The 15,276-nt window shown below is 42.5% G+C and overlaps 2 protein-coding genes across 2 annotated transcripts; one reads left to right on the top strand and one right to left on the bottom strand.

Annotated features, from left to right (window-relative positions):
* Positions 1–3,506: 3,506 nt before the first annotated feature.
* LOC136519823 (uncharacterized) lies at positions 3,507–6,663 on the bottom strand. Its single transcript, XM_066513198.1, has 9 exons — positions 6,448–6,663; positions 6,310–6,375; positions 6,110–6,215; positions 5,473–5,515; positions 5,302–5,374; positions 4,994–5,081; positions 4,125–4,181; positions 3,943–4,021; positions 3,507–3,824 (listed from the first exon to the last, which is right to left on the bottom strand). Exons 1-9 carry the CDS (start codon positions 6,519–6,521, stop codon positions 3,811–3,813), a joined length of 600 nt encoding a protein of 199 aa, XP_066369295.1. The 5' UTR covers positions 6,522–6,663; the 3' UTR covers positions 3,507–3,810.
* A 194-nt stretch (positions 6,664–6,857) lies between these two features.
* Positions 6,858–9,763, top strand: LOC136519827 (uncharacterized). Its single transcript, XM_066513207.1, has 3 exons — positions 6,858–7,043; positions 8,630–8,762; positions 8,869–9,763. Exons 1-3 carry the CDS (start codon positions 6,871–6,873, stop codon positions 8,923–8,925), a joined length of 363 nt encoding a protein of 120 aa, XP_066369304.1. The 5' UTR covers positions 6,858–6,870; the 3' UTR covers positions 8,926–9,763.
* Positions 9,764–15,276: the final 5,513 nt, after the last annotated feature.

A 15,276-nucleotide genomic window follows, 5' to 3' on the forward strand; every position in this document is an offset into this window, starting at 1 on the left:
AATGAGTTAGAGCATCTAGTGGCACTTTGATAACCGCATTTCGATACGAGTTTCACCCGTTTTAATAGTATGACTATCAAACCTAAATGTGATCACACTCTCTAAGTGTCTTGATCACCGAAACAAAATAGTTCCTACAATTTATACCTTTGCCTCGAGCTTTTTGTTTTTCTCTTTCTTCTTTCCAAGTCCAAGCACTTGATCATCACCGTGGCGTCGCCATCTTTATGTCATGATCTTTATTTGCTTTACCACTTGGAATGTGTTACCTATCTCACGATCACTTGATAAACTAGGTTAGCACTTAGGGTTTCATCAATTCACCAAAACCAAACTAGAGCTTTCAAAGGTACGCCTTCGACAGGAGGTGTTCTTCTATCTCTGTTCGTCCCATCTGGATTCTTCTTTCCATAGACGACGCGTATGTTTTTCACCATTCTGTACACGTGTTCTCCATTATGATGTCTCTCCGGAGGGGGTTCAATCTCCGGGGCGTTGTCATAAAATCTAAAGAATAATTTGCTATGGTACTTGTGACTTGTCTTTAAGAAGCATCGGTTCCTTAGATAAACTATCTTCTTGGATGCATCTAGGTACACCCATGTAGTACCATCTAAGCAAACCAAGCATCCCGTCTTTCATTTGATCTGTCCAGATAAAGCAAATAGCATGGGGTAATCATTGGTAGTAACAAATATTATTGCTCTACATATGAAGTCCTCTTTTTGGAACACATCGTACATCTGCTTCCCATGCCTCCATAGCCTCTTCATTTCTTGCATCAAAGGCTCGAGTAATATGTCTATATCAATGTCTGGTTGTTTAGGGCCAAAAATAAGAATAGTGAGGAGAAGGTACTTTCTCTTCTGACACAACTATGTTGGGATGTTGTACATGGTCAAGATCACTGGCTATGTGTTGTGGTCGCTCATCCTCTCATTGAAGGGATTCATTCCATCGGTGCTCAAGCCAAACCGTACATTTCTTGGGTCATCGCTGAATTCTTTGTGCTTCTCATCAAACCTTTGCCACTGACTACAATCAGTCGGGTGTGCAATCTTATCATCATCCACCTTGCGCTCATCATCCCACCATGTCATGAGTACAGCTTCTTTAGGGTTTAGGAAGATACATCTCAAGCGGTCGGTCACTGGCAGGTACCACATTATCAAGGTAGGAATTCTGCTCTGCTTTGCATCGTTGCCTAATGGAGTGTCCTCTAGGGGCTGTGATTCTTATACCACCTTTTTTGTTCCCTTCTTATTTCTCTTTTCCCCCGTGGAGGCTTCGTCCCCACCGTAAAGGTCATTATTCTTGTACCGGCTGGCCCCACACTGGGGACATTTATCCAGTGACTTGAACGTTTCGCCATGAAAAAGTATACAGTGGTTGGGGCATGCATGGATTTTTCAACCCCCATTGTCAATGGACTTATGACATTCTTCGCTTGGCATGTGTTGACGGGAATTGAGTTTGGCTGTGGCAGCACCCATGACAGAAGATGCAATAGATCATTGAAACTACAGTCTGACCAGCCGTACTTAGCCTTCAGGATGAGCAGCTCAAGCACAAAACATAGCAATGTTCAATGTGTCGGACAACCCTTTTCAATACCATACACAGTCCACTTCGATGCTTTTGTTACCCTTTCCAAATTTTCTAGATCTTTTGGGCTATTTAGTAAAATCTCTGATCCAAGGACTCGAATCATGTCCTCCAAATCATCTTCATCACCGATACGTGTTCCATCATCATTATTGGCACCACCTTCGTCGTTACCATCTCAACCACCAGCATCACCACTTTGTTCATTGCCAAACTCGAAATCTATTCGTGCATCGTGTTAGGACATGGCTTCTATAGTCACTCGGAAACCATAGAATCTATTCGTGCATCAACCATGCTCTGCTGAATATTGGGACAGGGATTCTATGGTTTCGTCGTCCTATTTCTCCTCATCCTCGTCGTTAACCATAACCGTTTCACCATAATGAATCCACACTGTGTAGTCCTCAACAAATCCTCGCATAATTAAATATGATCTGATGATAGTCACATCTGTTTATGCCATATGATTCTTGCAATCTTTACAGGGGCAAATAATTGTATCCTTATTCTCTTTCAATATCATTGCATGCTTCTTTGCGGCTTCAATAAATTTATCCACCTCTTCACGGAAACCTACCTTGAACCTTAACGAATCATACATCCAAGAGTTCATGTACTTCATCTTTTACAACAACAACAAAACAAACATTAAATGACTACTTATTCAGATATATATAAAAATGAATTAAATTAATAATTACTTGAGAATAATTGTATATACTTCAGATATATGAATATAAATCTAATATAATTACATGAAGCATACAAACACACCATGATAGAGAAAAATTAATTAATGGTCCATTTATCCATAAATAATTAAAATACATATTTATTGATTACAATAAATAATTTCAAAAATAACAATTAGCAATAATTATACTTTACTCAATATCTTTCATACAAACCCAGTCCAATTTTATCAAACATAAATTTACAAAAACGAAATTAATAAAAAACAAAACCCTAGATGTACATCTACATGCATATGAAACATACATAAAACTAACTAATTATTCACTAAAATTAAGAAACATGGATCAAATAAGGGTATGATCTCGTTTTCCTCCCTAATTTACCCTAATACATTTAAAATTTGGATCTAATTTGCTTCATAAGTAGCTCAAGCACCATAGAAGAGAGAGAAAAGCAAAACTCTAATTATTCACTAACCAACCATTAAAACTTCAAAAAAAGTGTGGAATAGCATTTTCTTATCTTCTACAACCTCTCCACCAAAGGATTTGAGACAAAAACCTTTTCCCTTAGTAGAGCAATTTTTAGGAGGTGCCCAAAACCTCCCCACCTTTTTTTACGGGTTAGAGTGAGTGACCTGAGGAGAAAGAATGTGCTGCAGTTATTTTATATGTGGGTCATTTGTAGTGGCGGCCGGTGATTAAACCGCCCCTATAAATTGGACCTCATTTGTAGGGGCGGCTCGTATCACCAGCCGCTCCTACTATTCTATTTGTAAGAGAGGCCTTGTTTAGCTGAAGCAAAAGATACCGCCATATGTTTTGCCGTTTTAGCTTTTCTAAGATACATTAGCTATAAATTAAAAAAACAAAATGTCTTGTAATTTGAAATGGAGTAACTATTTTTTTTCAATAAAAAATTCATAATAGCTTCTGAGGTATGAGGTGATGGAAACCAAAAACTCATTTCATTTACAAACTTATAAAACAAAAAAGTGTGGAGCAAGAATATGATGGACCACTCAGTCTCTCAAACCAAACACTGAAACAAGCCTAAATAACTCAACGTAACTACTATATCTTCGTATTTCCCTGAACAGCTTACTACTACTTAACAATCAGATCATGCAAGGAGCCCGTACCATGTTCAGAACAATGTCATCGCAATTTAGAAGTGTTGAAATCAGCATCAAGAGCACAAGATTGAGAAGCAAGCTGCAGTACTTTTTTTTTTGAAATGGTCTGCCGTACAATTGAAAGGGATGAGGATGTCTGATCTTCTAACGAAGAATTACTTTAGACATCCAGCAACATTGTAAACGGAAGCTATTACATCTGGATGATAACAGTAAAATGGTGAGGCTGGTACAAGATTTCTTAGTAGTTACAGTGAGCTCAACCTAGACAGCAGCATTCTTATCCTTCCTCAGTCCACGCAGTGGCTTCAGACATGAAACAGTGATTTGGTCACATGGAAACATTCCAGAACATCTCACGTCTGCACTGATCAGATTCTTGGTGCTGCATGAGTGCCAATACAAGCATCAGTACTGCAAGCTAGTGTGATTATAGGATAAGCTGGGGACAAAGAAAAGAACACACAGATCAACTGAGATTATCAGATGAAAATATCACGTACCTCCACCAATTGTGGCCTCAGGGAGCCGTTCTATCGAATACCTGTGTCTTGTGATGTACATGATTGGAACACCAGGAACCTGCGAAATTGAGAAAATGCCCATGATATAAGCATGCAAGAAAAGCTTCTTCGATACTAAAACAAGCATGTCCTGAGCTGTGAGCAGTGAACACCAAACACACCTTTCTTATCCTCCTTTTCAAATCTCTATCACAAGTAGCAACTATGTAGCATTTGTGCTGTCATGATAAAATATATGGTTTAGAACAAATAAAACAAATTGCCTAACATACAAGGTAAATAAACCAAAATAATCATCGACTAGGTATTGTGAAGGTGAACAATACAATCTAACGCAACTAAATGCACTAGCTATAACAAAGAGATCACTGCATTCCAACATGCATGTTACCATGAACTAAGCTCAGTGCCCACATGCACATTAATCAAAGCAAAAGCCTAACCCATAGATCTGTATATTAAGATTATAAGAGTAGTTAGAGGACACAACATCTATAGGTATAAACAGGATACCACTCACATGCAAGTTCCAATTGTTTAACTTGGAACAAAATTGGATACTACATATAGACACAATACTTTAGACAAGTATGCAAAAAGGATTACAGGGGAGAAAACACAAGTGCAATTTTTTTGTTCACCTTGGGAACAGATACAGTAGAATCTCGAATCTCGGAAGAACATAGCATTCAGCCACATTTCTCAAATATTGGGAAAAAGTAAATTCTAAAGGAATCAGCCACATATCTCAAATATTGAGTAAACAGTTTCAGCACGAGGTTTGAAATTTGAACAGCCAATGTTTCAAGAACTTGCACATATCTCTAAATTAACATTTGAGAAGGAACTAGGAATAGACGTTATATACAAATTACTAAAACTTCTGTACCCAATGTCCCTGTTAACTAGCGATAATTGTAAGTCACAAGTTCTCTAGCAGGAGCTATCCTCCTAGTTGGCACTTAACAGAATACTCCCAGTACTCATGCTCCAAACAAACAAAGAGCGTTGAAGAAGGCAGAGCTTTTACCTGAGTGACCCTCTCCACGATGCAGTCATCAGCATAAGTTCCCTTGTGTGTGCATGCCAATCTTTGGAACCTAGGGTCCTTGGCGATTCTGTGAGGGAGGCAAATTAGGTTATACAGACAGATGAAAGTTATACTGAAGAATCGAATATAACAGCAAGTACGTGCAATCAACATTTGTATAGGTGGAACATGACAACAAGAGCCATAGATAAAAACCTAATTAAACCTCTATTTGAAGACAATGAAGCAGATAAGACAAAAGAAGACATTAAAACACAGTATGGCAACAGAATCAGATAGGAGCGCACCTCAAGGCCACACGATACTTCTGTCCCAGCTTTTCAAGCTCAGCCATAACGCAGTCAGTGATACACGGGGTACCTTCATAACAAGGCATCAGAATTGAAAATATATTAAAAGCGTAGCTCAGGTCACTAGAAAGATAATGGGAATGGAAGATAACAGAGTTAAATGCTTACATTTTGCATAAAGGCAATCCATCATTCCCTTCTCCAAATCCAGCTGCATGGGGGAAAAGGAGGATTTAGTCACAAAGATGAGTGTTTAGGATATGGAAGTTAGCCCCATTAAGTGTTCTGTAGAATACATAATTCAAAATTAACTGCAGTTAATGAATCAAATCCTGACTTGAAAGGAACATTCTTAGCACAGCATCCATATCGGATGGCAAGTCGAGATTGCTATAACATGATTCCCAGTCTCAGACTTGTTGGTTGCTGTTTGTTTTGCTATTTGCTAAAACAGTAAAATGGGTCACCATGCTCTATATCCTAATTTGCTTAACCATTTGTTTTCAATTTCCATAAGGTTTTAGTATCTTGTAAGAATTGGTAGCTCCAGCAATAACAAAGTGAATTGTGCACGACCTTTCTTGTGACGATACAGCATACAGATAAGCTATATGTGTCAACAATCAATTAAATCCACTGCATTAACTCAGTATCTTCAATTCTTAACTGAGGGAGTGAGGCAGTGGACATGCAAATACACACCCTCTGGTGCATAATAACTAATTTATTGTGCAATCGGAATTAACCTTGGTCTCACGGAATTAATCAGTGGAATCGCAGAGCAGCAGATAATTCAACGACTAACCTTATTCTGTATGGAGAAGTTGATGAAGTTGGTATCCACAATCACCCGGTACGGCGGTCCCAGCGCCGTGTTGTAGCTGAAGAACAACGCCGACGAAACCTGCGGTCTGCAAATCACAGAAACAAAACGGCATCAGAAATCCAAACAAGCACAGGAAACCAAACCGAGCCCCCAAAATCCGAGCGCAAACAAGCACTCACACATTCCGGCCGAGCTTCTCCTTATCCGCGTCCTTCTTCTTGTGGTTCAGCACATCCTCCTTGTACCTATCATAAACAAAAATTAGAATTCCCGGTAGCATGAACCTAACCATAGGCAGTTGGAGATGGTTGCCTTACTTGTTGATGGTTTTCTTAGTGATAATCTTCTTCACTGCAGCGAATTTAGGGCCCTTGCCCTTTGCCTTCCCCATCTCGAGCCAAACCCTAGCACCCGCAGCTACCTCGCGCTCTCCACGGCAGGCGGCAGGAGACGGCGGCGGCGCCTGCGTCTGATGGGTCTCGAGAGGTCGGCGGAAGAGAAAGGGTTTCTTTTCGCCTCCGCAAGGGAGAAGGCGGCTGCTTGGTGGGCTCGCTCTGGTTTATGAAATGGGCCTTTTAATTCCCCTGCTCGGCCCAAGAAGTTGAGTTTGATCCGTTGAGTGCGACGGGCTGTGTTGCTCGTCCTCTGGGCCGTTGGATGTGACCATGTGGGAGTGCTGTGTTCGTTCGTCGTCGTCCTCGTCCTGATCCGGAGGGAGGGAGGGAGGGAGGTGGTGGGGAATGGCGGCGGCGACCGCGACGCTCCGGTGGGTGCTGCAGCTGCACCGGGACGTGCCGCGAGCGGCGCGGTTCTACGCGGAGGGTCTCGACTTCAGTGTGAACGTCTGCACGCTCCGCTGGGCCGAGCTGCAGTCAGGGCCGCTCAAGCTCGCGCTCATGCACACCAACGACAGGTGCGGCTACTGCTGTTTGCTACCGCGCTCTCCTCCTAGTATTACCCAGTTCGTATTACTTCGAGTTTCAGATGGATGCAAATTTGGAGTTGTTCGAGGGAATGAGGTGGGGGTTAATATGGCGGTTTTCTAACCACCCCTGTGGTGTACTGGTGTTACGCGCTGCGATGCTCATGTGTTCGATGAAATGTGTGTGTGGAACACTTGGTTTTAGATGGCATTGCGACGTTAGTGAAGAAATCAATTCAATTTTCATATGATAGTTGTGTCAATTTTGGCTCCGAAAAGTACCTTGTACTGGAATTCTTCTCCTGTGGATATGATCTGGCAGTTCAAAATTTGCTCTTTTTTTAATTTCTTTATTTTTCACTGGCATCTAGCAGCATAGATGAGTAGTTTGGCAGGTTAGATGGAGTGAGGACTAAGTGATTGCTTATTTGCTTTACTGCATGCTAGCCCCACCTCCCCTTGAAAAACGGTAAATTGGTCCCGTTTTAGTGTATAGGAGTGCACACCAAATGGCAAATTGAATCCTTCATTTCTGGGCATGATTTGCACTTTACAGGTTACATTGGGCTTTGGGCAAGTTCAGCCTTTTTTAGTAAAATGTTCTTTTTTGTTGATCAGCTTGGTCAGACTTACCATAGGCTATGTACCCATGTGCCCAAGTCCAAAACATACCGCGCAAACTTAATGACCCCATAAACAAAATAATTCTGAAGTGTATGGAAGGAGTGTTGGATCTGCGAGATTGCCAATTCTTGAGAAAATAATGACCCTACATTCCATGTATTGCATGAAAATATGAGATCCATGGAAAAGTAGTTGGACAGGTTAGATGGAGCGAGGACTAAGTGATTGTTCTAACGCTTGAAAAATCAACACCCCCCCCCCCCCCCCCCCCCACCACCACCACACACACACACACAAACACCTTGAAAAGCAGCAGGTTGGTTTTGGTTTCGTTTTAGTGTGCAGGAGTGCAGGCCGAATGTCAATGGATCCTAAATTTCTGGGCAATGATGTGCACTTTACAGGTTACTACTGGGCTTCGAGCAAGCTCCTCCTTTTGAGTAAAAGGTTCTTTTTGTGATCAGCTAGGTTAGACTTACCATAGGCATTACGTTATGTATGGAAGTCCAAGACATACTGGACAAACTTTGCGACCCCATAAACAAAACAGCTCTGAAGTGTTGGATCTGTGAGGTTGCCAATTCTTGAGAAAACATTGACCTAGCTGAGCGATACCCTACAATCCAAACATTGAACGAAAATGATACTTTTAGTCTTCAATACATTTCAATCTTGCTAGGTCAAAGTAGTGCATGAAAACAAATGATTACGGGTTAAAATGAATTGTCCTCCTTGGAGCTTTTCTCAGTTTTTTGCGATGACTTCAAGTTTCATCATCATATAAATATAAGCTAGAGAAACCTCATATGGACAATGGAGATACTTGCATGTTAATAATGTGAAATTTCTAATTGCAAAATGAATGTTCTTGAGACATTATAGCATTTTTTTTTTTTGCAATTGTCCAGCGCATGAAATCGTAACTGTTATCTTATGTCTGAACATACTTGCAGTAATCTTGCATCGCAGAGAGTTTATTCTTCAATGCTGTCCTTCACTGTACCAGACATAAGCAGTACTGTGACGAAATTAATGGCATTGGGAGCTGAGTTGGATGGGCCTATCAAATATGAGATCCATGGAAAAGTATTGTCTCTATATTCCCATAGTTTCCATTTATGATTGTATTTCAGGATCTCAATCATTTATATGATGGTATGTTTCTTTGGGTTTTCTATTTCTCCCAATGCAGGTTGCAGCATTGCGATGCATCGATGGGCACATGCTAGGCCTTTACGAGCCGGCTTGAAGAACTCATGCCATAATGAAAGTAACGAAAACCTCCATTTTTCGCTCGCTGAAGACTGATGTGTATGTCCATTTGTTCCTGGCAAAAGATCTTTTGGCGTAACTCAACTCACTGGGCCTGGTGTGCCTGAAGTGGCAGAACTCCTTTTTCGTTAGCAAAATCATGAGAGACACTGTAGATGGTTTACAGCAGCTGAACAATTATCGATCATTCTCTGCCTCGTACTGCTGGTAGTTATGCTGCACATTTTCTCTAACTGAATGCACCTAGCAGGTCGTCATGGTAGGCTGAAGCCAAATTCGAGTGGTCCTGCTCGGTCATAGCCTTGTCTTATTACGGGGGTGTTTGGTTCTTTAGTCGCTCTTAAAATTTATGTCACATCAAATGTTTAGAGGCTAATAAGGAGCATTAAATATAAATTAATTACAAAATCAATTACATAGATGGAGGCTAATTTCCGAGACGAATTTTTTAAGCCTAATTAATCTATCATTAGCGCATGTTTACTGTAGCACCACGTTGTCAAATCATGGACTAATTAGACTTAAAAGATTCGTCTCGCAAATTAGTCGCAAGTTATGCAATTAGTTTCGTAATTAGTCTATATTTAATACTCCATGCATGTGTCCAAACATTCGATGTGACAGGAATTTTAGGAGGTGGGAGAGGAACCAAACAGGCCCTACATTGTGTCAGTATATCTAGTTCAACTTTCAATTCTAGTTTTACAATGTGTACCTAGTTTTCGATTTGCGATGCTAGTGCAGGAGTGCTCTGTACCTATTCATCCATGTAATTGAAATTCTTATATAATATAAGCACTTGTTTTGAAAATTAACCATAGAAGTGCTGTTAACTTGTGTAAACTTCATGACAACATCGAATCCCCTTCCTTTCAGATCCTACAACCATACCCTTGTAGAGCACTGTTCTATTTTACACTTCAGTCATCCTTGCCTTTTCACTGGTTTGCCAGAACAGGAAGTGCTGGGCTTCTGGCTCTCCAGATAACACGCGCTTCGCTAGCTGTGGCGCGTGCTAACCTATGTGACTGTGAGCGATCTGTTGTTCTTGGTCTCGGGAGCATCATGGCTGTATGAGCACCCTTTTCTGCCTGGCCGAGTACTCATCACAACTTCACAAGGTCCAGCCGTCCAGGGCTCCAAAGGCATCATCAGCAAGCATTGAGTAGCAACCACACCAACCAGATGCCACTTGCATTGCATCCCCCACGTCAACAAAACGCCCAGCAAATGCCAATCACTTTTACCTTTGTCCTTGGCCGTTATCCTACTATGTGTTACTAATTTTTTTTGTTGTGTGCCTTGGCGCCTTGCTATGTGCTAGTAGCTACTACTTTAGTCAGAGATGAACCACTACACCAAAGCTACCGCGTCCCAATCACTCTGCAGCTGCTGTAGTCATGCCAGTAGGCCACTGCCAACGCATGCATATTCTGTCAGTTCTGGAGCAGCAGCATCAACTGCTCCTCAACGGGAAAAGAATGCGATGTATGAGTGTCCTGTCGTCGGATAAGCGCCCTGTGCTCGCGCTGAAGACGGCGAGGTTTGTTGCTTTGCTGCCGGGATCGTCTTCTTGTTGGTTGGTTTGGGAGTTTGGCCAGTCGCTCTCGGCGGTTGCCGGAGCCCGGAGGGGAAAGCTAGCCTGATCAAAGCGTCTGCTCCTGTATCTGGTAGGTGAGGCACCAGCTCATCTCGTGCTCCGTATTGCACGGTGAGCATGACTGCATGAGGGGTTCAGATGAAGGCAAACCGGTCTGCACGTTGAAATTTGGCTTATACTGATTTGTTGTGAAAGAAAAATATTATTTATTCGCTGAAAAGTACTGCTGAAGTAGTTGAAGCGAATAGGGCCATAATCGTCTAGCCGGCCAATAACGCCCATGGCCTCGAAAATAAAGCGGGGGTGAAATGCAGTATCGGGTCTTAAATGGCTAAATCTTAGTCGTCCTTCTTCCTTTTACCGAGTGTATCGAGATGAAGTTCGTTGATCGTGCAGCAGAGATACAAAGTGTAACATGTCTGGTGTTACAAGCTTGCTAAGCACTGAGGCTATGGCTTAAGAAATAGATCTATAAATATAGTGAATTAGTTACTTAAATGCCTATATGTATTAATGAAAAATTCTAACGCGAAGAGTAGAATAAGTAGTTCTAAACATTGGCACGAAAGCAATTTTTATAAACAAAATTAAATATAATTTGTATGTAGCACTTGAATAAAGTTAGAGTGTAAGTGTAGTTGATGGAAATGCAACATTAATTTTTAGAGAATAAATACTATTAGTTAGTAATTTGGGAAGTTCAAAAATATCAAACTTGGGATTTAAGAAGGGTCATTTCGTTGCCGGCAAACGCTTGAACTTGTGTTTAAAAGTATCATTCTTTGGCGAACTATATTGGACAAACTAATTAAGAAGTGCTTAGATATTTTGTTTCTAAGAGTTAGTGTGTAGTATGGGCTAGGTCATGGTACAATTGTTAGTTGAATCTGGTAAGGTTTAGATCTTTTAAAAATTCAATCAAAAGTGTTAGGGGATGTTAGTACTAATCGGACATGGAATTCTTGTAAGTCTGAAATGATAATAGACAATGCTATTTTGTCATTTAAATTTTAACAAAAATACTATAGAACATGTATGTGACACCTTAATAAAGTTTGAAATGTGAGATTAGTAGATGGCAATGAAATACTTGATGTTGAGAGATCATGTTGTTAAGTACTATATTTAATAGCTTAAAAGTGCAACTAGAAATAGAAATCCATTTAACACTTAGAAAATTTCATGAACTTTTGGAAGGTTAGGCATTGTGATGTTTAGCAATTTTTGTAGAGAAATTGGGTTAAGGAGTAGGGTGGTATTATGGCTTGTTTTAGTAGCCTAATATACCCTCTAAGGTATAGCAAAAGTGGTTTGGGGACTGAATCAACGGTTTAGACGTTTTGAACGCTTTAAAACCCGTGCATAACACGAACTCGGGCCGTCTTCTCATGTTGGGCGCGGTCACCAGGCCGTCCAGCCTCGACATAGCGGCGTCGGTGCACTAGGCGCGCGCGCATGCGCGCACATGGCCACGCTGGCCGGTTGCTGCTGTCGTAGCCTGGCCGCTGTGGGCACACCGCGAGCCGCCGCGCCCGCCGCTCACTTGCGCCTGGCCGTCCTGCCGTCGTGCCGCGCTGCTGCAGCTGTCGTGGCTCGGCCGACGTGGCGACTGCTCCACCGTTTGTTTCACCTACCATGACGATGACCCCAGTCACAGTGGCGACGGACGCCTCCTTGCTCTACTCTGCTCTGCTCTGCTGCTAGCAGCCACCAGCAACCCCGCTCGATCTTGCCACTTCATGCCATGCGCTTCGCGACAACCCTTCATGTCTCATCAACTGTACCACATGCTCGCTTTGCCACCAACCGGAGTTGCTCACCTTAACTGCTCGGTTCGCTCGTGGACCACTCCACCGCCTCTCCGTGCGCGGAGCCGACATCACTTCTCCCTCTTCCCATTGCCAAGTTATAGCTTCGCAGCGAAATCCCTCGCTCCTGTGGATAGCTTAGAAGGTTGGCTAAGCGCCTGGTTTCTCTCTGGTCCGTTGGTGCACTGTGGGCCGTCTGTAGGGAACCGTGACGCCTAAGAGGGGGTTGAATTAGGTAACTTAAAATTCTAACTCTAAACTATGGCCTCTTTTTCTAATCCTAGCAAAACCTATGCAATAGATAAACTATCTAAATGTGCAACTATGGTTTTGCTAGTGTGTTGCTATCTCTATCGCAAGGAGTAAAACAATCAATATAAATGCGGAAGCTAAAGAGCAAGGTAGAGATATGCAAACTCCCATCGATGACTCCAGTATTTTTACCGAGGTATTGAGAAGCGTGCAAGCTTCCCCCTAGTCCTCGTTGGAGCCCCTCGCAAGGAATCCCTCGCAAGGGCCAAGCTCCTGGTTGGGTAACTCCATGGATAGCCTTGGGCCTTCCCCACGCGCAAGTGGGTCTTCGACGTGCCTTTTAGTAAGCCTCTCCCGGATGCTCCCCGCCGTCTTCACTATCAAGCTTCTAACCAAAACGCTGCGGGCCTTATTCCCTCCAGTACACGGTGGTGGCCACACCACAACCGCGGTTGGTGTAATCTCACAAGACTACAAGCCCCTCCGATGTTCAACAATGGTGCGCGCAAGCACCGAGTGATAAGAGGTATGCAAACCTCACTAAACACTAGGCCTAAACCTAAAGCAAGTGCATAAGCGGTGGTCTAATCAACCTAAGCACTTCGCAAAGCACCTACGCTAATCACCTAATGAATCACTAAGCACTATGCAAGTGAAGATCACTAAAGTGGTGTATCAACACCCTTGATATGTTTTCTCAGCTCCACACTTCTTATTTGGCCGGTCGGGGGTTGTATTTATAAGCCCCACTAAGAAAGTAGCCGTTGGGGATGAAATCCCGCTTTTCTGCTACTAACCGGACGCTGATCACGTCCTGACCGAACGCTTTCCGGTCGCTTTCCGCCAGCGTCCGGTCACTTTTGTGAGCTTGTTTCTTCACGATCTTGCGTTCGGCTTGGTTCCTATCTTCGTGCTTAGACTTTGCTTGATATCTTGGGTCTTCTCTTGTGCTTCTAAGGTCTTGCTTATGGTGTTGATCATCGGATCATCAAGTCGCCTTCGCCCAAGTCACGTCTTGCACCCTATTGAACTACAAAATAATCACTTGCAAATTCATTAGTCCAATTTGGTTCTGTTGGTCAGCAAACACCAAAATCTAAAGTAAATGGGCCTAAGGTCCATTTTCTTTACACCGCCAATTTGGCGTTTTACCACCGCCGGTCATGAGCGCCGATGCGACCTGTGGTTTGAGGGTAAGTCCATAACCCGGAGGTAAGGGTTCAATTGGTGGTGTTTCTAGGCTCACCTTGACCTCCTCTATTCGATGCTCGTGTTGATTTGGCCAGGAAACCCGACGGTGACGCGGTGACGCGCCGATACCACCGTGGAACATCGTCGCCTTGCTTGGGCGCATGTGGCCGGGCCGCCTCGACCCTCCCCTACTTCAACCATCTCCTTAGTGCGCACCACAGTGAGTCTCTGACCCTTCTTTGCCATCATGACCCGTCCGATAGGGTGTAGACTCGTCGAAGCACTCGCGCCGCCACACGGATCCTCCATCGATGACTATAGGTGGGATTAGTACACCATTGAACGTGCCGTCGCCTTCTACTTTTGCGCATAGGTCCGGAGGTCCATGTCGATCTAGTAGACGCGTCATTGTGGGCCTCAGTAGGCCGGGGCCACGCTGACACGCATGGGCATGTCTAGGATCCGGCCGTTGCGAAGACGAGGTATTCCAGAGTGCTTTGTGCAAAACTCAAGACTAGTGGAACAGTGCTGCACTGTATTATTTGATTTTCTAAGAGTGCGAGTCCTCTTTTGCAAAGTGCCAAACACGCACGGGCGCCCTAGGCTTGGGCCGCACTGGGCTGTCGTGACTCGTGCGCGGCCAGTCCCCGCATGGGCCGCGTTGGACTGCTAGGCCAAAGTGGTTGTCGTCGGCCCTTTTAGATTTCTAAAGCATTGTCTAATTTAGTTTCTAAGGTAAATTTATAAATTTAATATAAAATTGTGTAGTTAACCAAAAATTGTGAAACTAATTTTGTCAGGTTCCTAAAATTATGATCTATCTGCTAGTATATTTTATTCACATAGTTTTATAATATTCTTAGGAGCTATATAATTAATTTGAGATACTTAATATTGTCAAAATATAAATTTGTAGGAATTATTGTGATAAATTAGTGATAGTGTTGGCTCTGAAACTTTCACAGTAAATCCCTAACATTATTAGGTGCTCAGTGTAATTTTTGTAGCTCCATAATAATTAGTTTGTTAAGGTAGCTAAATGAATCCTAGTTAAAAAATATATATTTAGTCAATTAAATGCCAAAACACCTTGGGATTTTAGAACTAAAATATTTTTCTGGAGACAAAGCCTTACTTGACGACGTGGATACATAGACCAGCACGTTAGTCATTAAAGCTAGCTCGTTAGCTTATGGAGCGTAATTGTATATTTAAGAGTTGTGGTTACTGTTGATTAATTGTGTCTCTGTGTTGCATCCACGTATACCATAATAGGAACAACGATAGATCATGGAGTCGACCAAGGTAGCGGAAAAGATGGTGCTTTGATGATCGTGTCACCTTGATGGAATGCTAACTTTTGGTTATATCTTACCCAGGCAAGCCCCGATGCATAACCCCTATTATTCTGCACTTTTATCTTATGCTTGTGCATTAAGTTTTAAGAAGTTGAATGAAAACCACTTGCATATATATA

This window comes from Miscanthus floridulus, chromosome 18 (assembly GCF_019320115.1).
Source record: "Miscanthus floridulus cultivar M001 chromosome 18, ASM1932011v1, whole genome shotgun sequence".
Classification (NCBI taxonomy): Eukaryota; Viridiplantae; Streptophyta; class Magnoliopsida; order Poales; family Poaceae; genus Miscanthus; species Miscanthus floridulus.